The sequence below is a fragment of the Calypte anna genome, chromosome 8 (genome assembly GCF_003957555.1).
Source record: "Calypte anna isolate BGI_N300 chromosome 8, bCalAnn1_v1.p, whole genome shotgun sequence".
NCBI lineage: Eukaryota > Metazoa > Chordata > Aves > Apodiformes > Trochilidae > Calypte > Calypte anna.
The window spans coordinates 8186680-8212050 of record NC_044254.1 but is presented as its reverse complement, the minus strand read 5'-3'; the positions used below and the strand labels follow the sequence as shown (position 1 = coordinate 8212050).

General features: G+C 39.0%; 1 protein-coding gene across 1 annotated transcript in view; it reads right to left on the bottom strand.

The window, feature by feature from the left end:
- Positions 1–3949: 3949 nt before the first annotated feature.
- Positions 3950–25371, bottom strand: part of CRB1 (crumbs cell polarity complex component 1) — a 100819-nt gene continuing 79397 nt past the window's right edge. The window contains exons 11-12 of the mRNA XM_030455437.1: positions 23289–23415; positions 3950–4165 (exon numbers count right to left, since the gene is read on the bottom strand). Coding sequence (XP_030311297.1) covers positions 3950–4165; positions 23289–23415 — 343 coding nt within the window. The remainder of the gene's footprint in view (positions 4166–23288; positions 23416–25371) is intronic.

Below are 25371 nucleotides of genomic sequence, written 5' to 3'. Positions count from 1 at the left end.
AGAAAGAAAGAAAGAAAGCAACCAAAACAGGTTACATGTGGTTTCACACAGTCTTTATTTATTGGTCATTTTGATCCTGAACACAGAAAATAGTAAAGTCAATACATCAAATAAGCTATAAACATACTATGTACAGAGAAAGAAGGAATAGTTAATTTTACATAAAACAGAGAAGGCACATAATGCAGGGATGCTCTGTGATAATTTTGAGCTGCCTAGGTAAATATTCCTGGGCCTCTGAAGTTACTCCTCAGTGTTTCACAGGCTGGTGTCCCCTCTTACAAGGGAAAAAGAAATGAACTGGGAAAAGGGAATGAACTGTGAGAAGGGAGTAAGTTGCTTCATCCTTCTTCCCCTGCTTCTGAGTATCTTCAGAGGGATTTGGTGCAGAGCAGATCATCTGCTGTAATTTAGCAACTTGTTTTAGTTTGCAGAAGGCTGTTAGACATTAAGAGAAACTTCCAACGTGTAAAGATGGGGAGTATGTTGTATGTCAGTTTCTTTAGTGGTAAAACCAAATTATTTTATTTTTAATTAAATAGGGAGATAGGTTAAACAAATGTAATTTTAAAATATTTTAAGTCTTCTGTGTGGAGATCTTTTGTTGGAGGCTATCAGTGCTTTTAGGAAACCAGAGGGCAATGTCAAAGCAGCAGAAATGTTCTCCACAACTCTTAGATATTATTACTCTTCCCTGAATGCCTGTTCTGTGCACATTTTATTCTATCCCTGGGCTGAGAAGCAGCAAAAAGCTTGACATCTCCTGCATTAGTCTAAATCTGGGGTTTAAATTTCAGCAGGCATGGTATTAGACACTCTTTATAATGTATTTTCTTTTGTCTTAACTGCTGTTCCCTGGTTGGGACATGGCCCAGAAGAGTCAGTCTTCCTAAACATGCATCTCATGGTCACTATATCATGGCAATATAGTGATGGCTTTGGGAATTTTTATGTTTCTCCAGGCTGTTATTGAGCTCCTCCAGCTGCAGCATCTGCTCCCTTCCTCCTTTGGATGTTTCTTTGTTAATTCAGATTTTCAGAAAGTGTATTTAAAAGTGACATTTGTGCCTTTTGGGCCTGTTTGTTTCTTGTAAGACTATGAATAGGGGTTTGAATATTTCGTATTTTAATCCCTATTTGCAACATAACGTTCCCTATAAGTTATCTCATACAGATCTGCTTCAGTGGGTAATTCTCATTCCTGACTCACCTCTCTCTCACTCTCCTCCCTGCCTTTCCTGTGGTCTCACTACTATGAAAACCCAGCTTCACCCTTGCTGCAACCCACTTTTGCCTCCACCTTCCTCAAGTGCCATCCACTTTCACTTCCTTCTCTCATTTTTGCATGGATTTTCATGATTTTTATTCTTTCCTCTCTGCTGAGACTGACAGCAATCCCAGTTTACCCCATTCCTAGTTTAAAGGTTTTCCCCTTGCCTTCTGTTTCCTTGACTTACCTTCTACAGAGCTCACTCATTTCAATGTGAGATTTTCTTCTGTTGTGTCTTTTTAATTCTTTAGGAACACATTCTGTCAGAGCTCTCTTTGGGCTGTATGAAAACTCTTCAGACTTTCATCTTTTCTGCCTCTTCATTATTCTGTATACATCCCTGGGTTTCTTGATCAGCCCTACAGATTCTCTGTGTGGCAAGAACTTTCTCAAATATTTGATTACCTCTGTACAGATTGTTATTCTGTCTCCAAAATTTCATTCAGAAAGCCAAAACACAGGGAGAAGCAGAATTTCTTTCCAGCCACTTCCTTCTTCCTGCTCTGTCTTCGTGAACAATAATTCCTTCCCCTTGCAAACTGCCTCTCTCTTCAGCTGCTGTCTCTCTTTTGTCCTTTTTCTTTGAATCATTTACTAATTGAGTCTGGAAAGACCCTGCTGATGTCATCTAGTCCAACCTCCTGCTCAAAGAAAGGTGAACTTCAAAGTTAGATCTTTGTTATAACCATTCTGCTGCTATTTCTGAAATGACTTGGGGCAAATGCTGGGCTAAAGCAAGTTTTGGTTTAAAGCTATTACATCTGTGTTTACATTATGCCATGATTTGAAAAGCTCTACCCTAAATCTCTGATATCTCTTACCTTCCATCATATTTTTGGTAACCATTAATATTTTGGTAACCATTCTTTGCCACTTGAACTCTGGTTTTAGACTGCAGCTGTATAGCAGTTGTATTCAAAATAATGAGCTGCAGGAGTAAAGCTGTAAATTGGGCTAGAATCAATTCTGTTGTGATTGTTGCCGTGACTACATTCTGCTCTTCTAACTCAGCTTGAATCTTACCATCCACTTGTATTTTCTTTAGTGCCTTGTTCTGAAAAATATTGGTGATGACTGCAAAAAGTCCAAAATGAGTGCAGTGACCCAGGTACTGCTAATTGTCTCAGGCAAAAACAAATGTGGGTGACACGGATCTTCAGCAGCTCTACAAGGGGTTCATTCAAGATAATTATGAATTGATCATTAATTAAAAAGATGAGTTAAACTCTTAGGTGGTGAGTGTGCATACTCTACTGTGCAACTCCTGGGATGACCATCTAGGGGCTGATGTCTGTTATCTGTGTATTCCCACAACTGTGGGAATGTATGAGCTGAACTGCAGGGAGAAAGAAATGCCACGATGAGCTGCATTGCCTCTTTATTGTGGGTTCAGCTTGTGTGGGAGCAATGTTTATGCTTTAGTTTCTTGACTACATGTGAAAATTAACTGGATGAGATCCTGCTAAAATTTGCCTCTACGTTTCAAATACCCCTTTGAGCTGGGTGTATTTTTGGCACAGTCTTTCCTGCTCCAAGAATGATCATTAAAACTCTTGAAGATTTCACGACAAGATTTCTTCCAAACTTCTCCTGTTATTCCATCACATTTTATGCATTTGTTTCTTTTTCAACAAACAGTTGCAATCCTTTTGCTGCTGAGGTTTATGAGGTAGTTAAACGGGATTACCCCTGTTTTAAAAGAGGAAAATTGAAGCATAAAAATTTATTTGCTGTGATCATACGAGATGTCTGAGGTCCAGGAGAAGCACCAAGTCTGTTGTAATTATTTCCAAGCCAGTGCTTTATGTGTAGGCCACTTCTGCCTCTTTTCTGGTATTTTCCATGAGCTTTAGGAAATGTTTTTGAGCATGTGTTTTGGCAGCCAATGTATGGTTACAATATGAGAAGAAGTAGTTTTATAAAATGGACTGTTGGTAACAGCAACATTGTAATAAGAAAATAGCATTAGTGTAGATGGGCAGAATTTATTTAGGATGTTTATATTCCAATGTCTCCTAAGAGTTCAGATTGTGCTCACTGGACATTTTAGGGCATGTTCTTTTATACTCAGAGAAATGTGTGGAAATTGACATTCTTTTCAACAGAAGGTGGAGGAACAGCAGATAAAATGAGGGAACCAGAGGAAAGAAAACCAGTTAAAATCCAAAGCATTTATTTTTGAGAGTTTTTGCACAACTTCTTTTTAATCCCTGATTAACAGATGAAAGTAGATATGTTGAGAAACAGCTCTAGCACTAAACCCTTTGATAAGAGAATTGCAATGTCTTTATGGTACAGGCTCATTCAATTTGTCTGCATCTCCTTTTGCAGCAGTCAAAGGAAAGAACAAAGGAGAAGCTGTTGTTGGTGCTGGATCCAAGACAGGCACTTATGTGTATTCCAGGAGCCATTACTGTCCGTAATGCCTGCTGCTGATTATCAAGGCTGGAGCTTCCAGTGCAAATAAAAATTGTCCTTGGACAAGTTGCTCCAAAACCGTGGTAAATGGCACTGGTTCACTTAAATGCTACAAGAATTTTAATGGTATTGAAAATATCGAAAGCTCAAAGTCCTTGTAATCTTTATGAGTATTCCTGGTATCAAAATTAATATTAATATATCTAACATATATACACTGTCCCCTTTCAGCAATCTTCCAGGAGGGAGAAGCCCTTGCTTCTAAATCAGCCTTTCCATCGGCGGTGGCTGCACCATGTTCCACATCTCTACCCGGGATCCCTCCTTCTCCTGCCGGCTGGGGCTGTAGGTCCCTTGGGTTGCCCGTTTATTGGCAGCAATGACTGAAACCACAACTGCCAAGAAGAGGATCAATAACAAGGCCAGGGTTACTGAGCCAATGGAGGCGAATATGTTCCACATCAAGTCAGCTGCCAACTGGAAGGATTGAAATAATCGCAATATAATTTACGGCAAGAGAATGCTGAGGCACAGGTGAGCTACCATGGAAGGGAAACAAAAAGCAATTTTATGGACAGGGCTTCATAGAGATGAGCTACTTCTGAGGCACCAGTTATTGGTAGAGAAGTCCATTAGCCCACCCAAACTTTTTTCTTTGCACTCCTCAGAAAAGTGCACACGTGGTGCTGGATGTTTCATGTAAAAGGCTGAGCTGGATGAATTTCATCCAATGACCCATTTCATTCGACAGCTTTCTTTCTGCTTGAAAATAACCCATAAGTTAATGTCTGCAGACTGTGGTAGTAATTCAGCTGTTATTTGTTTGATCACTTTAATAATAATTCATTATCCTTAGTTTAGTTGTGACCAGGGTATTGCTGGTCCTTGCTGCTGCAAGTTAAACATGAGTTATTTTGACTAGATACATATTCAAGTCAAAGCTTTATGTGAATACTTGTACTTATATATAGAAAATTCTCTTCCTGTAAATATTTTTGTAAAAGATATTAACTCCATAGGCATTCCTGCCAGTAAACTTTTCTACCAGCACGTTTGCATGAAGTAAGTGTACAGAGGCTGCACAAGAGTGCAAATCTGTTCAGTGAGCAACTAATAAGAATCTTTTTGCAAATGTTTCAAAATATTCATCCAGCTCTTCCTCAACACACAGGCTCTGCAGCTTCATCTACAGAAACACAAGCAGTAAGTACAGGATAAATGTAAGAATGCTCTGATTTTTCTTTTTTCTTCTGTTTTCATGTGGCAATGGAAATTGTGATAATGTCAGAAGGCACAGTGTGCATAAACAAATCTGCCAATTGAAAAGCTTTACACCAGAGAAATTTTATCGTTGGTGGATGAAATGTTTTACACACATTTTCATATGGGGTTTATTGTGTAAAAAAAAAGTTTATGGTGAGGGAAGCAAATGAAATGATGTGGTTAGTGTGGAAAAGTGGTCACTACAGACAGAATGGCCCTAGTAGGAGTTGAACTTCTGGGCAGATTCTGCCATCCATCATCTTTTGATTTGTATTACAAATGACAGCTGAACTGCCATAGATGAATGTGTGCTTGAGGCTGAACTTTCAAATCCCAAAATATTTAGAAGTGGAAAACAGCAGGTCAGAGCCCATTTCCCAGTTAGATACTGTATAGAACAGGATATTTTAGTGATCTGCTTGCTCCTAGTTTCTAAGGAAGTGGAATTACAGCCCTAAGAATGATGATGATTTAGCCTTCAGTGATGGATCTACTGTAAGGGGTTGCTATTGCTGTGCATGTGTTTCTTGGAGTTGAGGTTTTGCAGAAGAACAACAATGCCAGAGGGGAAATGTTAAAACAATCCTTGCTCTTTTTTTTTTTTTTTTTTCTTTCCACCTCCACACTGATGTAAAAGGTCCCACTATGATGATAAAAGCAAGTTTGGCTCAGGGATTCTCTCTGGGGGATGCATGACCGGATGAATATTCCCCTCTGTCCTTGATGGCTGAAGAAAAACACTTTTCCCAATAGAAAAAAAGCTAATTCTGGATACAGACTGTGTGACTCCAACCCTAAAACAAGGTGACATGAAGCAAGTTGATCTATTAAATTGCATTGGACTGAGAAGGTCATTTTATCTGTTGATGGTGTTACAGATATATTTGAGGTCTTCCTTTTATTCTGTACTGTGTTAGACTGTATGGCCATTGTTCCTCTTGTCTCAGAGATGCTGTAGAACTTTAATGGATTTTTTATTCTCAGAAGCTGTATTGTATTTGCATTGTTAGCTTTAGAAAACTGAGGACTGAGATAGTCCAAGTTTACTCTGATCCTAGAGTTGACCAGGACATTTGTGACAGAAATTCCATGCTGCAGGCAAATTGGTGCTATTGCCTTTTTCCTGTTTGTGAAATTCCTGAACTTATTCTCCTGTTTTCCAGCCCATACTCCTTCCATTCATGTTATAAATCTGTATCTATGCAAACAACTGACTTCTATGATTTTCTTCTAATTAATTTTATTTTTTAAACTAAATTTAAAGGAATTGAAGAGAAAAAGAGCCCTCCTGTTAGTTGCTAAAATGCAGTTACATATCTAAACCTCATTCTCAAGTTAAAATCATCATAACAGGGTTTTTGGTTTGGTTTGCAATAATTACAGAAGCCTTACTCATAGTGTACCACAACAGTCCACTACACATTTTGCTACAATTCTAGTTTCTATTTAATAACTATTATCCTTTTGGTGAATTTGGTTTGGTTGACCAGTGACTTGAATTTTATCCATATTGCCCTTACCTGTTTTGGACAAAACACTTTATTTTGATCCAGTATGTAAAAAACGTTACCCCAGTGCTTAAAATCTAGAGATCTAGATAAAATCTAGAGATCTGGGTGTGTTACCATGAGCAGATACATAAGCTAAACTTATTTCTTTGGGTTTTTTGGTTCTAATTTCTAAATACAAAAATGTGTCCTTTTTGGCATATTTGTGGGTGGATTCTCCAAACAAAACAGCTGCTGCTCAAATGCTGTCCCCTGGTTTATCAGCCCATAGATCACTGCCTGAGTTCACCATTTAGGTATCCCCCTTGGCAGCAGCAGCAGCAGCACTGAATGAGTGGCTGAAGGCTCTGCAGTCTGGTCCCATCAAAATCAAACTGCTGCCTTAGTAATTAATGGCTGAACAGTTAAATTAATTTGAAAAATCAACTGGCGGATCTAGAAAAAATCTGAAGAACTCTGTCCCCTGTCACCTCAGAGCCTGTTGGCTCTATTTGGTGATGCTGATAGACTGAGATAATTGTAACTGGTGATCTCAAAAAGAAAAAGGACTCAGCAGCATTTTTAGAAACCTAGTGCTGCTGAGACAACAGGAAAAGAGGTTTTGTGTTACTGTACCTGCTGTGTGTTTTGCATAGTAGAAGGTTGTGGGGTTTAAGAAGCTGGAGATCCCAGGCTTTTCTGGCAAGCCCTGACTTGTTGCTTCCACCCTGGATGGATCTGGGCTACGAACCTCTCTGGTGTTTCAAAGAGCAGAGTGGGACTGCTCATGCCTGCAGCACATCACTGGTGGCTGTGGGCATCCTGGGGCACTGGGTGGTCAGCAATGCACATCATGAAACATCACAACATCACTTTTCAGCTTCTTGTCTCACAGGTTCAGTGCCCCACGTGAGCACCTTAGGGTCTGGATCCTGAGCTGGCTGCTTGGGAAGTGGCTGCTTCCTACAAACACACACTTTTTTTTGGGTGTGTTTCTCACAAATCCATGGCAGAGCCTCAGGCAGGAGGTGTCCTGTGGCCTTAGAGCTTCAAAAGCAGAAGGGGAAAGCTCTGGAAAGAGCAAACCAAACTTCACTGTCTCAGCACAAACAAGAAAAGCCACATGACAACTGGAAATTCACAAAGAAAACAAATCTTTTGCTGAAGAGATTTGTTGTCAGGGAGACCCCCATACACTACGACAGCCTTGCAGCAATAATTCTTGCAAATAAATAGCATGTGGTAAGCACAGGCTATTTCTGAATACAACTTCAGAATAGCTCCTATATGTAGGGTAACTGGGAGGAGGGTTAATTTACTACCTGAGCAATACCTTAGTGATTCTTATTACTCTTGAGCAGGAGGTTGGACTGGGAGTTTCTCCTAAGGGCTCTTCCAACCTGCATTTCCTGCTAAGCCTGTTTAAAGATACTCAGTGACAGAAGAGCTGTGAGAGCTCCCCTGCCCCTAATATACAGTGGCTGTCAGTAAGAGCTGGATCCTCAGTGATGGTGAGTGCTGATGGTAAAATGATGTGATGGGCCATGGTAATACCAACAAAATGAAGTCCTCTAAGATTAGAAGGCCAAGCTGCTTCTTGCTAACGTATCTCATGTATCATGTTCTATCTACACATTTATGGGTGTCAGTTGGAGCAAGACAAATTTATTTGGGCAGAATTATATATAAAAAAAAATTCTTTAATTTAATTTTAATGTAGCGAATAACTTCACCTATAAAGCCAGGAAGTGTATAAATATTTTTTTTTGGTCTTTTTTTAAAGACAAACAATTTTGGTTTTTTCACTGGTGGTTTAATTTCAAAGGTTATTAATTTTCAAGGTTTTTTTTTTTTTTAATTATTAAATAAAAACCATTAAAAACCTTTAGATTAGATATAATAAATCACTGCATAGGGTGAAACTTCATTGTAGGCCTGGCTTTGGCTTTCATTCATTTATTGGAATTGATTGATTGTTCCATCTCAGTTCCTTGATTTGCTTTGTAGATGAACAGCTTGGACAAGGAGGGCCCAGTTCACAAGTCTAAACTCAGTAGCATTTATCAACCTGGTATATGTACCCTTATCTTTAAACAAGCCCTCTCCTGAGCAGTTATTGTATAGAGGGAAACATTAGGGATTTGCTTTCTGTGAATGTTTCCATGTGTGCCTAATGTCAGAGGCAAGTGGAACAGCACAAGGGAGCCAGCAAAGTACACAGGGCCTCTTCCCCTTGTGTGTTTTACATCAGCCTGGCTTAGCAGATCTAATCCTGCTTTATGTTGATATGAGGGATGAGAATTATGGCCAAAGACATCAAGGGCTGAGCAAGATCTGGGAGGGAGAAGAGTGAGCTGGGTGCTGGCTGAGAAATCACAGGAAGAGCAGCAGCGTGAGCTTCCTCAGGATGCTGCCACTTCTTTGTGTGGGAAAGTGTGGCTTAGAGCAAGAGTCTGTGTCTCTGAGAGGCACAAGGTGCTCTGAAAGCAGGAGCATGGCTCTCTGCCTGGGTATTAAGAATTAATCACCCTTCATTTCAGCACTCCCATAGGAACGTGCCTGGTTCTGGACGCTTCATGAGACAGAGACATCAGCACGAGCTTTAAAACCCAGGGACTGCCAAACCCCAGTGAATTACTTTCTTTGCCATGTGTGTGCTTTCTGGGAATACTGCAGCTACTTGAGTGGAGTGGAGCTTCTGCTGGCAAGATCTCCAGATCCCAAGTCCTGACACCACTCACGAGGTTGCACTTCATTCATGGTAAGAATGTCTGACCCATACTGTCCTGATTTACTGCCCCCAAATCAAAACCATCTGCTACAGTAATGAGGGACAATTTTCTTGATTGTTCCTAATCCATATCAGAATTACTTTGAAGAGTTTGGTGGCATACAGGGATAAAACTGAGCAGCCAAAGAAAAGCCATTAACTCCATTAAAAATCCCATAGATACACTGGCTTTATTTCATTGAGGATTTACAACCGTCCTATGGGATTTTTTTTCTGTTAAGGGCTGAATGCAAATCAGAATCACAGTAGTTCAAGAAGAAATCCAGTCAATCTCACACAAATCTTATAACGAGATGCATTGATAACCCCAGCTTGTGGGCCTACAGTTTATTTTCAACAGCAGTATAGTGGCCATAAATCTGTCAGTTGACTTTGGTCCAATAAAAAGTGGCTTAAATGAGTGGCATGTGAAGTCCCCTTTTCTGTAATTTTTTCCCTCTCATCTTTTCAAGCAAGCACTCTCTCTTGCATTGCCTGCAAAATCAGCTGGTCTGTTTGTGCTAAACACCAGCCCCTACATCCCAAGTCCTGTGCTGACCCAGATGTTAGGCTGATGAGTTGAACCCATAATACATTTTGAACCTACTTAAAAGGCAGCAGATTCGTGTCCAGCTGAGCTGAATACTGCACAGGCCATGGGAAATGGCAAATTGTTTTTAAGATTCTATATGCATCACCTTTTCTCTTTAACTGTTTTATCCTCTTAAATAGAAAGATGGTTTATTCATCCTGCTTTCCTGCTTCATGCTGTTGACTGTGTGGGCTCTTACCCATATTGCCTCTGCCTGCACACAGTTATCATTAAGTGCTTGAATAATTCATTCCTTTCTGCTTTGGTACCTGTGGCCACAAAGGAGTCAGCACTTTGTGTCTGCAGTGCCCTTCAGCTGATTTTCCACTGTGTCACAGTGAGGCCACCAACTCCTTTTCCTTCTACACACCTTACAACTCTTCAGTTTATCTTGTGGGCTTCAAAAGTTCATTTTCTGTGGCAGTCACCTTGCTCAGCCATTCTTGTTTCTGTCTCTGAAGGAAATCATGCCTGAAAGGTGCAGCATTTGCTCTACTTTAAAACCTGGTGCCTAACAAGCTGCAGGATTATCTGGTAAGAAAAATGTATGAATTCTCTGAAATTGAGAAGCAAAAAGCAAAAGAAACAAAACAAAACAGACCTAGAAAGAGGTTTTCTTTCTGGCTTTGCTTCCTCAATGAGTAATAAGATCAGTTTGTAGGAGGATCAGATTCAGACTGGGAGCCTTGGATAGAGATAGTCCTCTGAAAATCTAACTGTACATAGAGAGTTGTAAATAACCTTGAGTGGGTAATCACTGCCCTTGCTGTTTCTGCCACCAGCCTCTGAGTTGTCTTTGTGATACCTGCAGGAAAAGACAATCCCATTGCTGGTGGGCCTGAGTGAAAACCCAACTCGGTTTGTGGTCCTCTGTGGACACTGCTGAAGGTAAAATTTAGGTGAATACTTCTGATATGTGCAGAAGATCCACAGTATTACATATATATATATATGCTTGTAAGTAATGTGGGTTTTATTTCTCTTTCTCTGGTGGACATCAGCATTTGAATATTTTCTTAAAATCTCTCTTAAGGATTATGCTCATTACCACCTCTGTCTAGTATATGTTTTTTTCATAAAATGTGGTTTGAAAACTTTGTCTTCATTGAAATGTGACAGTTTGAATTAATTCCTTCCCAGAAGATGTCAGCTTATTGCAGTTTGACAAGTCTTGAAATCAAAGCACAAGTGGAGAGAGAATTAGTATTAGCAGCTATAATGATAAATTGATCATCTGGCTTGACCATTTATAGATCAGAAAACCGCAATTTTTTCTATCAAGGAAGAACTGCATCTCTGATTTTCTGTGAGAAAATGAAGACAGAGATGACTGAAGCCTAGGATTTAGCTGGGCATGGAAAGAAAGTGCCTTATTAAAAAATTCTGACAGCCTCTCTCCTGACACGTAAAGTCACACTGTTGTGACACTAGAGAAGTTAACAAGGAAGTTTGTTCTAATTATATTGGAGCAAGAGACTGGAGATGGAGTTCTCTGAAGTGTTGCAATGAAACTGTAAATCAAGCTTTGGTTAAACTAGGGTGATATTCACATTAGGCTCCATCTTCAAGCCAGCTCAGCATACACAGACCTCCTCCCCCCACATCAGGCTGCAGGACCAGTCCTGAATCACTTGGAAATAGCACTGTTTTTTTTAATTTTAAACAATTGCCCTTCTCCTCAAAGCTGTTATCTGCAGTGATGTTCAGATCAGGCTTAATACAGTAACTATAATTTTTTTACTACTTCTAGTATTATGTCTGACTTATATTAACTCCTTCATGGTAATGACCCAGCCATTAAAACAGGGGTATTTAGTAGGGGTGGAATGGTCTAAGATTTCTAACTAATCTTCTAACTAAGAAATCTCACTAAGATTTCTGGGGTTGGCCACCTCTGTATTTTATGTGAGCTCAGCCATGGTGAGCCAAAAATGCCAGAAGTACATCAGTAACCCCTTCAAATCACCATCAGATATTTTGCTGCATCAGTGTCTCACATGACAGAGTATTTAAAAAGTATTAAAAGCCTTTTTCTCCTAGACAGCAGTGCTGGTCACAGACAGAGAGGTGACTCCCTGGCAGTTTGGAAGGAAAGCTCTTAGTAAGCTCTGGGAAGACTCCTTGATAGCATTTCTGCAGCAACAGCCCGTGATAATTTTGTGAGTGTGCTTCAGCTCTTTTTAAGACTATCTTGGTGGTGCCACACAGATTAAATGTGCAGCTCCAATGTGTTGTTCTGGGTTGCCTTTTAAAATTCTATCAACAGCCTCTGGTGTAGGAACTTCACCATCTGCTGCAATCTGTAAGGATGAGAGGGAAAAATCTAAAGCTGGTGCAAATCCAGGCAACCCATGCTGAGGGGGAGTTTGTCCCATTGCTGCTACATCGTAGACTACACAAATGTTTTAGTAAAGGCGTCAGTCTCAAGGGAGTAACATCCCTTTCCAGTTTGATAAATGCCCTAGGGTATCATCCAGAATTGGTTTTGTACATGGGCAGTGCAGTGTTTCAGGTGGTGTTTTCTCCATGAGGGATAACTGTGTCACAGCTTTGAGACAGCAGGTTCTATATGAATAAATCTTGGTGGTGGATAAAAAACCTTATCAGGCAAGCATCTTGCAGGAAGGAATGGGTGATATTAAAAATCAAGGGACTGTCACAGAAAACAGCAACTTCTGTCATTGCCCTGCAAACAGCCAGGTAGACTTCACTGCATCCCTGTAGCTGCTGCAGTAGAAATGAGTCCTGAAGGGGATCTAAAGAACACAGAGAGGTAGCCTTTTGAGGCAGCCTGCTCCTGTTGTCATGGGAGAGTGGAGTGGGTGGAAGGAGGTCAGTAGGTTAAACCCCAAAGCAGGAAAAGAATAGGAATGATGATGAAGGCAGGACAGTTCCTGAAGAAAAGAGATGAAGAGAGATTCAGTAGTCTGAGTGGAATAATTAAAATGATGAGGAAGAAAAACGAACTTCAAAACTGCTTTCTTCATTGAAAGAAGCAATTCAACACCTGAGCAGAGTAGCACTGAAGTGCTGATGGGAATGATAGCATTGGTGTAACAGAAGAAGGAAGGGCATGATATCAACAGGCTATCAACAGCTATATCAAGGGTGAAACTAAACTATTTCTAATACAAACTTCTGATTTTCCTGAATTTTCCACATAGTTCTTTTCTCATTCTAGATTGAATTTTGTCCATACTAGGGGGAAAAAAAGCGAAAGATATTTGCAATCTGTAAGCACAGAGCCCAAGTGAACACCTGCATGTTATTGCACCTCAGTAATATGTTTCCATGTTTATTGCTTTCAGCAGGGGTGATTTGCCTGTGTGCTGCATTATCAATTTCAATTAACTTTAATCAAGTTGCAGAATCTAAATTGTGGGCACAGAACTGGTTGCTCAAAACTCCACATTTCGGTACACAACACTTGAGGTGAAAAAAAATTTTCCTAAATTAGTGGTGATAGTGGAAGATGTTCTTTTATTTCTGAAATCAGCACTAAATAACCAGCAAAGAGCAACATCTCCTACAGATGCAGTCATGCTGTGTGGGCTCTGGTCCCTGATGGGACGATGGGAAGCAGGCCCATCTCCAGGTCATGGATCTCTGGAGTAATTGGTACAACCTCTGCTGGAACTGTCAGTCTATCCTCTTCCCAATTCTGTGGGAATAAAAACCTTCTCTGTCCAGTGATAATAGGTGGCTCAGCAGTTATGCTATAGTAGAGGCAGAGAGTTATTGTTCCTAATTGCCCATTTCTGGGCTAAGAAGCTATGCCTACAATATTAAAACTATTCCAGGAAATCCTTCTCCCAATTGGTGTTAAGCTCCCGCAAAAAAATTCATGTGTTGCTACCTAGTATTAATATTATGCTGTCAAGTGGTGATGAAGTCAGTAGCTATTTGGCTGTTTCACACTGTCAGACAGGAAGGTATCAAGGCAACAGTTATCCTTTGGTGGGTGCAGCACTTCGATTGCAGCCATCTCCTGCTTCCAACTGTAAATATAAATGGTATAAGATGGATCTTTATTGGCTTCATAATACTTGCCTTAACACTCTCCGTGACACTGTCATGTTAATTTGCTAATTATATTCATGATAAAAAAATTGAGTATGTTTTTATCCTGGTTTTTTTTTTCCTAGCAGAAAGTTGATTAGAGACAAAACCCATCAATATGTTTTAGCTTCAGGGAAGACTTTGGAAGAGATGCATACATGAAAAGTGTAAATGGAAAAAAATGTATAAATCTATAATTAGAAACACAGTTTTGATCTTGATTTAGACCTCTAATTTATTGGTTATTTCTTCTTGTGTTGATGTTTTTTTAGTATACTCCCATCTTGATAGGAACATAGGAGTGTGTCTTTACCTGTGAACCTTAACTCTGCCCTCAGGGATTCTTGGATCAACTACTGCATTCTTAACATAGAATCTGGTAATTGCATTAGTATTGCTGGCATTCAGCTGGCTTGCAACTGAATATGATCTGGCTGAAGCCAACTCTAATAATTGATTTTTGGATATTTGCAAATGCAAGTGCTTTATGAATTCTCTATCTGTGTAATAGACAGCAGAGCATAGAAGAAAAAGATCTCTGAAAGAGCATTAGAGATTTCTCTTAACTTTCTACTCCATGCTTTTACCTTACTGCCACCTAAAGATAACGAACAGAAAATACATTGAACTTCAGGTTAGAGAGCTTTACTCTAATCTGCTAGGAAGCAAGGGCAGCCTTGAGAGTGTCTTTCTTTTAAGAAGATTTCAGAGGGTTTTCTTGAAGATCATGTATTTCTTAAGAGCTAGGAAAACAATCTTTTGGTTCAGCAGACTGAATTTAGCTCTGTCCTCCAAGGCAAGGAGGACAGATATGAGTGCAACTCACCAGGTTTCTCACCAGATGATTAATTTAGATCTGGTTGAAAATATAATTTTCTACAATGTGTGGAGACAAACATTGTTCCACCTTTATCTGTGGGTGTAATCTATTTCTGACACAATCCGCCTTTTGATTCCATCTTTCCCAGATACCAGAGTTATCCTCTATTGAACAGGCAGCTTAAGCTGTTCTTCCTTCTCAGCTCCATCCTTGATGCCTTATTTCTTAAATAGCTTTTGGTCTGGAGATCCCCTTTGAAGCAGACTGGTATCCTTTTGTCAGAGAGGGTAAATGAAGGAAGCATAAAATGAGACATGGTTAGCCTACCACCAGTCAGGCAACCCCTGGTGGAAATAACAATTTAATTTAACTTCTTCATGCTGCCTGCACAAATACCTGTGGTCAGTGGTCAGTCTCTGGTAGATCATGGCAGTGATCAGCCCTACCCAGGCTCCTGCACTCCTGTTAAGAATGAGAACTGGCAAGGGCTGCTTTAGGATTTACTCCCCCACTCTGTCTTCTGCACTCAGACACTTGCTTGGTGTTTCTATAGTCTCTAGTGCACTGAGGCAAGAATCTCTGAGCAGGAAAACTTGAGGCAGATGGGTGGTCTTTTATGGAACTGTTGCAATCAGGCATTTTTACTGTGTGAGGTTTCATTTTAGGAGTGAAATACAATATTCTTTGTGTGTAAACTGCAAGATCATTCCATTTACACTGGTAGAACATTATTCATATCTATCTATTAGAGGTTTATAGTCTGAACTTAGACTAAGCTCCCATTTCCACATCAGGTGCTATTTATTATCTAAGCTCCAGGACAGATGCTCTTCCCCAGGCCAGCTGGACAACAACTCCTCTCAGTGCTGGGCCTTGAGGTCTCAGCTCCATGGACCAAGGGGCTTTTACAGAATAAAGACTGCTGAAGAGTCTTGCTTTGATTTTAAATAGTCTCAGTTATTGAAAGGATTTGTCTCCATCATTCTCATTACCTGTAATTGCATCAAAACAACAACGAACCACTTGGTTAAAGCACCTGTTGTGTTGCAATGTTTGGAGATAGTTCATCCTCTGCCAAAATCCCATTCTGGAATCCCACAGACCTGATGCTTTGGTTGTTCACTGTCTATACTTTTCATACCACAAATGAGGAGAGTATTATTTTTATATTTATGAGTTAATTTTTCTAAAGCAACTTTTTGAACACCTTCCCTCAGTGCTAAGCCTGCTGCAGTATCTAAAGAAAGAAAAAAAATAGGTAAGAGAGAAAAGAACGTGCAAGAACCATGCAAGAAAAAAGACATAAAATTTAGTATCTGAACACTGGAGGCACAGAGTGCATGAATGTGCTATAAAGTGAGCAATGAGTGAAGTAAATGTCCATATGATGAGAATGTGAGTCTGCAGGGAAAACATCAGAAGGTGAGAAAAAGGGAAACAATGCCATTGCAACATAAAGGATGGTGTACAGACAAAATGTGTTAGTCTGAATACTAAACATGTTATGTGAATACTTTACTTGAGCTGATTCCTACACTCTGCTGTTGCACTGTCATATGTCATCTGGGCTCCCTTTTCTGCTTATATTTACCATGCACATTAAATATTCAACTGCTTTTCACTGATGCGTGCAGTAATGCTGGCCTTGTGAGGAGCTTTCTTGTCTTTCTCAGCTAAGACACATCAGATAACCTTATTGTTGTTGTACCCTAATGGTTTTGTACCTCATGTTATGACACATACTAAATGTGTTTCTTGCAATATCCTTTTAGAAGTTTTACTTAAATCCCCTGTTTTGAATACAGGCTAATAGAAAATAGCAAAGGATATTAAGGGGCTGTTCTGCTCTGAAAATCAACTGTGAAAATGGCATTGTGACATTTCCAATGACTTACAGAGCAGAGCTGCTCATTTTACAAATCTAAAGATGTTTCTTCTTACCCCACATTTGACCTGGCACAGGAATAAATCTGGGCTCTCGCTGGCTCCTACCATCAAGGTAATGATTCTGCTGTGATGGGTGAGCTACAGCCATGCAAATGACTTGAAAACAAATAAATTCCTGATTTTTCCTTGCTCAGTCATGCTGGCTGACATGATGGCATAGTTGACATGATGAGGGGTTTCTCAGCATAAGGTACTACAGAGAATAAATCAGAAGTACCAGGGAACACCTTTTGTGCCTTACAGGATGAAGGTTGTATAGACCAGACTGCTGCTGTCCTTCTGGCATTCTGCTCCCTGCCTAGAGCTCAGAACCATCAGGAATTCTGATAGGTGAGAGCTGGATTTTGCTCATAGGTAGTTCTCTTATCCCTCAATTTGCTCCCTGGTTGCCAAAGAAAGCCAGCAGGGAAGTGTCATGGGCTGGCCGTGCTGACCATTTCTGCTGGAGCTGTCGGCATCAGCCTGGAGCTGGGGTTCAGTCCTGGCTCCTTTGGTCCTCAAGTACTGCTGGTTTCAGTATGACCTTAGAGCATGGAAATGAGTGGGTTTAAATATCTGTTTTCTCACAGTTACATTATTGCAAGGCAAGGACCTCAGACACGAGTTAGCTGGGAAGGATTGGAAATTTCAGAAAAATGGTTTAATTTATTTATTTAACTTATTATTTAATTTATTTATTTTGCTGTGCATACTAAGTCTTTCTCCACAGGCTGCAGGAACACTGGGGAAGCCAGAACTCACAGGACTCACATTCTGACTTACTGAGACATCATCCTGATGCTCCCCAATGGCTTCACCTGATCTTTGCCTGGAGCCATGGGTAGCTCAGCCACACCATGAGAGGAGAACCTGGAGCTGAACCTCCACCTATGGCAAGAGCTTCTCCTCACTCTCTGCTGTTTATGACAGCTGGGATAAGTTTCTCAGTGACCTGAGGCATCCACAGGTCCTCAGCTGCTGTGGAGGAGCAGTAGGTGAGTGGCTTGTCTGGAAAGATGGGGGTACTACTTCTCAGTTTCAGGTGACTTATCCAGCTTTACATCTTCATTTTAGTACATTATTGAGGCTGGTAACTAAATATTACTATCAAGGTGTTGTCAACATTTAGCATTAAACATTAGGCTATGAAGAAAAATAATTATATTGCCTTAAAATAATTATATTTTAATAAAATCTATTTTTTAAATTCTGTGTTGTATTTTTGCCCTTCTATGGCTCTGAAGTCCTCTCCAAGCCTGGGAGGGCTTGCAACTTATCTGCTTTCATGGAGGCTGAAACCTATGTGTTGGAGGATAACCACCAGACATCTTATGCAGAATAATTTGTTCAGATATAAGGTGTAGACAGTATTGCTACCCTAGTTTCACAAATGAAGAAACTCTGAAATATGGAAGTGTTCTAATCCTCTGCAATAGGAAAGAGCATAAATTCAGGGCAAGCAAATCTATACTGATGTCAGTGAAAAAAAAAGTTGTTTCACCAAATACTTTCTCTTAAAACTGTGCAAATTTCTTCTTTGGGATTTTTTTTCATTCCTTGGCTCCGTGCCAGCAATGCTCTTGCACCCCCACCTACTAATATTTGAGAAGTTCTCTTCTGGAAAGAGAAGGTGAAACATTGTTCTTTCTTTTCGAACAGTATCCTAAAACTCTTCCAAATTGTTTTGTAACCTCAAGATATAAACTGATGAGAGTATTGTCTCAGAACTGGTGCAATGTGCAAACTAACCTGTGTGGCTCTATCTGTCATTATATACCTCTGTAGATCCTAAAAATGAAATTATTGCTTATATGTGTGTCTATAATGGCAAGATAAAAGTATAGAAGAGCAAGATAAACAGGTAAAGCCAGTGAGATTTGTGGAAAATGGAAATGTTCCATTCCTGATGTTCCCAACTTTTAGTCAAATTATAATTATCCATTAATAGCCTCATAAGTATGAATATGTAAATAGCTATTGGGTGCATTATTCATGAGTCACCAGGCATTAATTATTGTAATTAAGTATCATTTGCCAGGTTCCTATTACTAACCTCTGAAGTTAATGAACACATTAGCTAATTGCTCTAGAGCAGATTCAATCAAAATTCCGTGTGTCTTTGGTGTGGAAGCCTGAGAGAATTTTATTGAATTTACATTCAATATTGAACATATCTTACATGCTTATCAGTGTATTTTTAATGACATTAAATTGTGAATTGTAACCTCTGGTACATGATGCTTGTCCTTGCACACAGGAGGATGGAATGGTACCAGCTGGAAGAGGGTCTGAAAGCAACAGTGGTGCCCATCAGAGCACAGAGCAGCAGAAACCTTAAGCAGAACGTTAATTCTGGGACAGGAAATCCACCATCACTTGCAAGTTCCATGTATATTCATGTGTACAAGAGGAAAGGGGGGTGCTTTGTGAGGAAGTGCTGTCTCAAAGGCACAGCTGATAAAGCAGCAGTTTCAGGGTACAGACCCAGCTGCTCTCCAGCCAGGGCAGGGACCCCTCTGCCTTTCCCAGCATGAGCAGGATCTGCTCATGGGTCTCGTGGGGCCTCAGGAAACTCTTGAAATATAAAGTAAAATGAACAACCAAACTCTGCTTTTGAGAGGTGTATTTCAGGTGGTAGCAATGTAAGTAACACAGAAGATTTGCTGAAGTGGCTCTGTTGCTTTTTTTTAGGCTATCATTCTTAGTACCAGGCTTTGTCATTGTCACAGTAGAAATTTTGAAGGATTTTTTTTTAATTGCAAATGCAATTTTCCTACTTTTAGGGAGAATCACTAACTCAAGATTTTAAAATGTCAGTTTAAGTGCTAAAAGTTAATAAATACAAGTGCCCTCTTAGCTGAACTTTAGGCCATCAGGATAGGAAAAATATTTCCAATGAAAGAATGAAACCTGATTTCATCATCAGCCTTTTCCCTGTTTTCTGTTTCCCCAGCATAGTGTAGTCACTTGCACTGAGTAAAATTGACTATTGGACCTAGTTTCTTAAAAATTAAATGTTCTGGGAGTGAAAGAATCCAACTAAGCATACAACTCCAGGGGTATATTCAAATTCACAAGCAGATGGGTTCTCAGCAGCTGAAATGGGGAGAGGATACCACTGGCAGAGAACAAATTGCATTAGATTTGTTGGTTAGGGGGTTTGTTTAGGTGGTTGGGCTCTGAAAGGCATCCAGAGCTCCCCAGCAGAGCAAGCACCCTGATGGGTAACCCAAAAAAAAAAAAGCTAAAGGTGCTGAGGCCCAGCCCTGAGTGCTGGGTGCTGAACCTGGGAATGTGCAGGAAACTTGGCAGAGGTGAAGTGAATGAACAGAGACATCAGCAGAAAATGAGGAGCAGACAGACAGAGACAAAGGCAGAAAGTTTATTTTGTGTATAAAGATAGGAAAGTTATGTACATGTGCACAATGTCATTGAAAATACAGAAGTACAAAAAGAAAAAAAAAAAAAAAAGAAAGGAGAGGAGAAGCTTTTCCAAAGTCAGGGGTTGCAGGGGTTGTTTTATGATGAGAAGGCATTAGAGGAAGGAGAGAAGTCAATGACACATGAATTCAGCAAAAGAAAGGGTGAAATAATGTCTTGCTAATATAATCTGGGTGGATAACTTGTACATAGCTGTAAATTCATATAAAACCTGCATCTAGTATTGTATGTACCCTCTTACATCAAATTTCTAGCATTGAAGAGAGAGAATTTTGGAATCTCTATACAGATTTATCCTTTATTTTTTACATTATGCATTTAGCATAGGCTGTAGTATGTTAGACATACTTTCATTACAGGTATTGCTTTCCAGTTTTCTTCAACATCAGGACCAATTTTAGTTTATTGTAGGCTATCCTGTAGTGCATATTCTATAAAGTACAAAGCAGTTCAATTTACTTACGTGGGAGCTGAACTAAACTCAGTGACAATAATCCCAAATTTTATTGTGATTTTCTTAATTTATCGTTTTTTTAAAAAAAACAACTTTGGCTTAAACAGCCTTGGTTAGTGGCAGCAGTTTTGTTAATTTGAATATTCAAAATTTCTTATTTATTTGCTTTCAGTGACCATTTTAAAGTTATATGATACTTCTTATTTCAATTTATTTGTGTTTAAATTTTTCATTTTTCATTTCAGCAATACTGAACAAAGTAACATTTCTAGCTGCATGAAAGCCACAGTTTGGAATAACATTTCTAGCATCATTTTTTTTATTATTTTAAAATTTATCCAGAGGAAAGAAAACTGACATTTTAAATCAAAAGATGAGGTTGGATTTTATTTTTACTTTTTTGATGCTGTAAGCAGAATTTGAAACAGAAATACTGATTTAATTTAGAAAAGTAATAATATTTTCCTCTGACATTCTAGGTTTGACCATATTTCTTTATCTGGAATAAAAAAACAATTTTCCAAACCTGTATCTTAATTTGAAAAAATATCCAAAATGCAGCTTGGTTTTCACAGAATCACTGGAGTTGGAAGGGATCTGTAGAGATCATCCAGTCCAAACCTAGTTTTTGTTTGTTGTCTTTGCCTGTGTTTTATGGCTCACAATGCTACATGAGCTTTCCATAAAGGTAACTAAGCCCTGCATTTGATAGAACATACACTTTTGTTTCTGGCAATGATTAATTTTATCCCCAGTGCTAGAACCTGCATTTCCATTTTGTGTTTATTGATTGCTTACAAAGAGGAAAGGCTCTTTCAGCTCTATGACTTTTTTTTTTTTTCCCCCTAATAAGAGATTAACAAGAAAATTATGCTTATCACTTTTCTGGCATGATAAAGACAGTGAAGAAATTATCCTTGTGTATTGCAGTTATTATAAGTAAATGTGATTTTTTTTCATACTAAGGCAGGTGTTTGAGACAGGAATCTGTGACATAGCACAGGGATGAATCATGATTTTTTCCCTCAAATGTGAAAAAAAAATGTGTTTGGGTTCCCCCCATACATCCCCACCCCTGAAAACAGGAGTAGATTGTAGAGTGTTTCTGCAATGATATGCTGGGTGGTATTTAGAAAAAAATCAGACTTTGGGACATTTGATCCTCAGGCAGTGACTTTTGCTACATCCTGCAGTGGCAAAATGGGAACCTTAACATCTCATTTATACACATACTAAAGGTGTTTTAATGCAACTTTAATTAAAAGGGAATTAAAACTTTGAATTAAAGGTGGGATTTGCTCTTCATAAACACTCCAGGTCCAATCCACAGTAAGCTGGGTTGGACTGAAGAACCAGGGTCAGATTTGAAGTGGGGGAAATTAATATCAGTGGGCTCAAAGAGTTCTGCAAAAGATCAGCTGTTCCCTCTGGAGTCATAAAACCTCATTGTATAGAGTCAGTCTTTCCTGTTACTGCTACATGCCATATCACCTAATAATAAAAACCACCTTATACATGCTTATTCTTTTGAATCAGCACTCGAGGACACTGTTTAAATGACTTAGAGGAATAGAGAATCTATAAACTATGATCCTGAATGCCCAAAGAAATGCACTATTCATAAATGCCTTTTGCCTTAAAGAACTTTTCTGGGGAAAAAACCCCTCACTTTTCTATTTAATTATGTACTTAGGTTGTGTCTGCAATTTCAGAGACAACTACACACATATTTTGCTACAATAGATTTTGCTAAACCTCCTGATTTTCATAAATGTCAGGCCCCTTATTTTTACTCTTTAAAGAATCCACAGACAACCAATCAACTGAATTACCTTGATCACTTCCTCAGAAGGAATAATCCCATAGTTTTTTTCTGAAGACACTCATATCTATTGACAAATAACAGATTTACCTGAATTTATAACTTTTATACCTTCAAGCTTTAAAACCTGAAGTTATTTGTTAAATAAACAACAACTCTATGATATTAAAGTCTGAAGTACTTACTGGGCACTTCTTGAAAGAGGAATCATGGTGAAGATTAAGATGGATGTATTTTATCTCGGTATGAGATACTGGAGGTGTACTGGAGCAGAGGTCCAGGATCAGTGATATCAGTGTGGGAATACCACTAATTCAAATGGATGTGAGAGTGTCCTCTGCGTGCAGCCAATAGCTAATCCAAGCCATTATCTAATTATCCAAAAATATCCTACATGATTTTACAGATGTGAGACCTTCCTGCCAAAGAAACAGCAGCAAACATGGTATGTGATGCAAAGATAGTAATTTAAGTGTCAAATTAGCCTAATGGAAGGCAGTGGGCTTTGCCACTGATAGCAATAGGGTTTGAACACCATCATCAGTAGATCTTACAGTTCTTGTTAATGTTCACTGCCTATTGGTGTGCCCCACTGTTGCCCACTGGCAGTTTGCATGTGGTGAAGTACTCAGGTGGAGGTGGGATGAAACACTTTTTAAGATCTGCTGGCATTTGCTCTTAAATTAAGTTAAAGAACTAAACCAGATCCAAAGTGATTCACAGCAAATCATTCAAAGAAATATAAAACAAGTTTTAAAATTCTGATGCTTGTGTTGCTTTACTAAGCCGTTTGGTCAAGGCATCTTCTGCTGCATCAAAATACAAATGTTTGAAGACTGCTTAGTAGTCTTCCTGCTCACCCCACTCAACTGCTGGCTCATCATCCATTCGTAGAATTAGATAGGAGAGAAGCTGAAAGAGGTTCTGCCACAAGAGTAAAGAGACAAAAAAGGAGAGGTCGCTTACATCGATCTCACAGCGGTCCCCGGCATAGTTTATGTCGCAGAGGCAATGGAATTTGTTGAGCAGGTTCTGGCAGAGGCCCCCATTCAGGCAGGGGTCAGAGCTGCACTCATCAATGTCCTTTTCACACCTAGAGGAAAGACTTCAAATAATCAGTATCTGAAATCAAAAATCAAAGGCATTAAACAGGCACATTTTTAATTCAGAAACTTTGGGGGAAGGTAGAGGAGGATGCTCTATTTCAGTTCTGTGGTAGCCAGGCTCCTGAGCTCCCTGCATTATTTGAAACACGACAGGTATTCTGGAAATTTCATTTCTGTAACCTGTTTTGTAGTTAATGGTGCTTAGCAACACGACATGAAAGTTTGTGTATGATTTCATAACTAGATCTGCACAAGTCCTGCCAACAACTTGCTTATCCCTTCTCATTGTTCCTGGGAGCTGAGGACATATTTTCCTTCTCAGCTGTTTGCATGCAAGTCAAATAAATATATGTTTTTCCCAGTTGAGTGCTCCTGGGAATCTGGGAATATTCACCTGCTTTGCTTTTGCTTTTTTTTTTCCTTTTCTTTTTTCTTCTTTTTTTTTTTTCTATAGCCATTTGAAATGTCAGTAGATCCCATAAGACACTGTTTTCTGGTTTCTGCAAGATGGACCCCAAGAATAGTAAGAATGGTGAAGAACACATCTTGACAAGCTTAAATATGTATTATCACATATTTTGGAATTAATTCTGATGACAAAGGAAATTTGAGTTCTCATCATTAATCAAGGCAACCAATGTTGTTTATGAGAAATGTGTGAGATGATCTGAAAGTTAGTAGATGTCTGACAATGTTCCTTTTAATTCCATGCTTCTTTTTTTCTAGTAATGCTAATGGTTAATCCAGATTTAAAAGCAGGCTTATTCTTGAAGAAGAACGTGAGAAAAATCCCTCTGAATTATAAGGAATTTCTTAATTCAATCATATGCATAACTGTGCAATATTTTTTTAGTGTTACATTAGAGAGGAGCAGTTCTTTGTATTAAATGCTTTTAATCGCTTTTCTTTATTAATCTCTAAAAATGTTTCAACACTTTCCTTCAATGGTAAATTACATGCATATATTTGAAAAAGCTAAATTAAAGTATGCCTACCATTTATAAAAATTATATAGGTATAAACTTACCTATGCAAATAAAAAAACAACTACAACCCCCCCAAATCTTTCAGATTATTAGGCACTTAATTCCAGCTGAGTTTCAGAACACTTTAAAACCTAACTTCCTTAAGTAATTTTGAAAATCCCAGCCTGAATTGAATGAAAAATGTTTTCAAGAGACAGCTATAACTCCTTTTATGAAGATTTATTTTTTCATATTTTTCTTTCCATCTATGAATAAGTTGATTGAGGTCTTATTTTTTGTGTGATCCCAAGTCAACTGATAGACATAGAAAGCATCAGTGGCTTTCTGAGGGATGAAACACTGTTTTAAAAGGAAAATGTCTGCTTTCTCAACCTAACACATAAATATGACTCATATATTTGACTTTGTTCTGAAAAAAAAAAAAAAAAAAAAAAAAAAAAAAAAGGGGGGAAGGGGAAATGCAGTTTTCTTATTTAATATCTGACTATCTGAAAGCACAGAATTATGGCTCATTTGTGGGTTGGCAGCCTGGAGGAAAAGAGTATAAACAGTCAGTTTTAGACATGGGAGAAGAATGCTGTGGTAGTCACTTAAAATATAGAGCCCTTGGTACAAGGCTGCTGCTCAATAAAAGAACCGTGGGAACCATAAAATAGAGATTATTGCCAGCCAGTGGGATGGATGTAACAAAGGTTCATTCCCAAAGCTGTAGTTTGCAAGTTGCCCGGAGGGGCAAAGAAGAAAAAAGTACTTCCCTTCTACCTTGAAGCCCCACATCTGAAATAGCTGATCTGTATATCTGAAATATAGAGAAATATAAGTTGGTAAGAATATGCTTTTATTTCTATATTTTGTTCCCTTCACCTCTTTCTTGAATACTGTGAGGTGGTATAAGGACCTGCTGGCTGAGTTCAACAGTGAAATGCATACATGTCTGCCAGCTACACTGTGCACTGA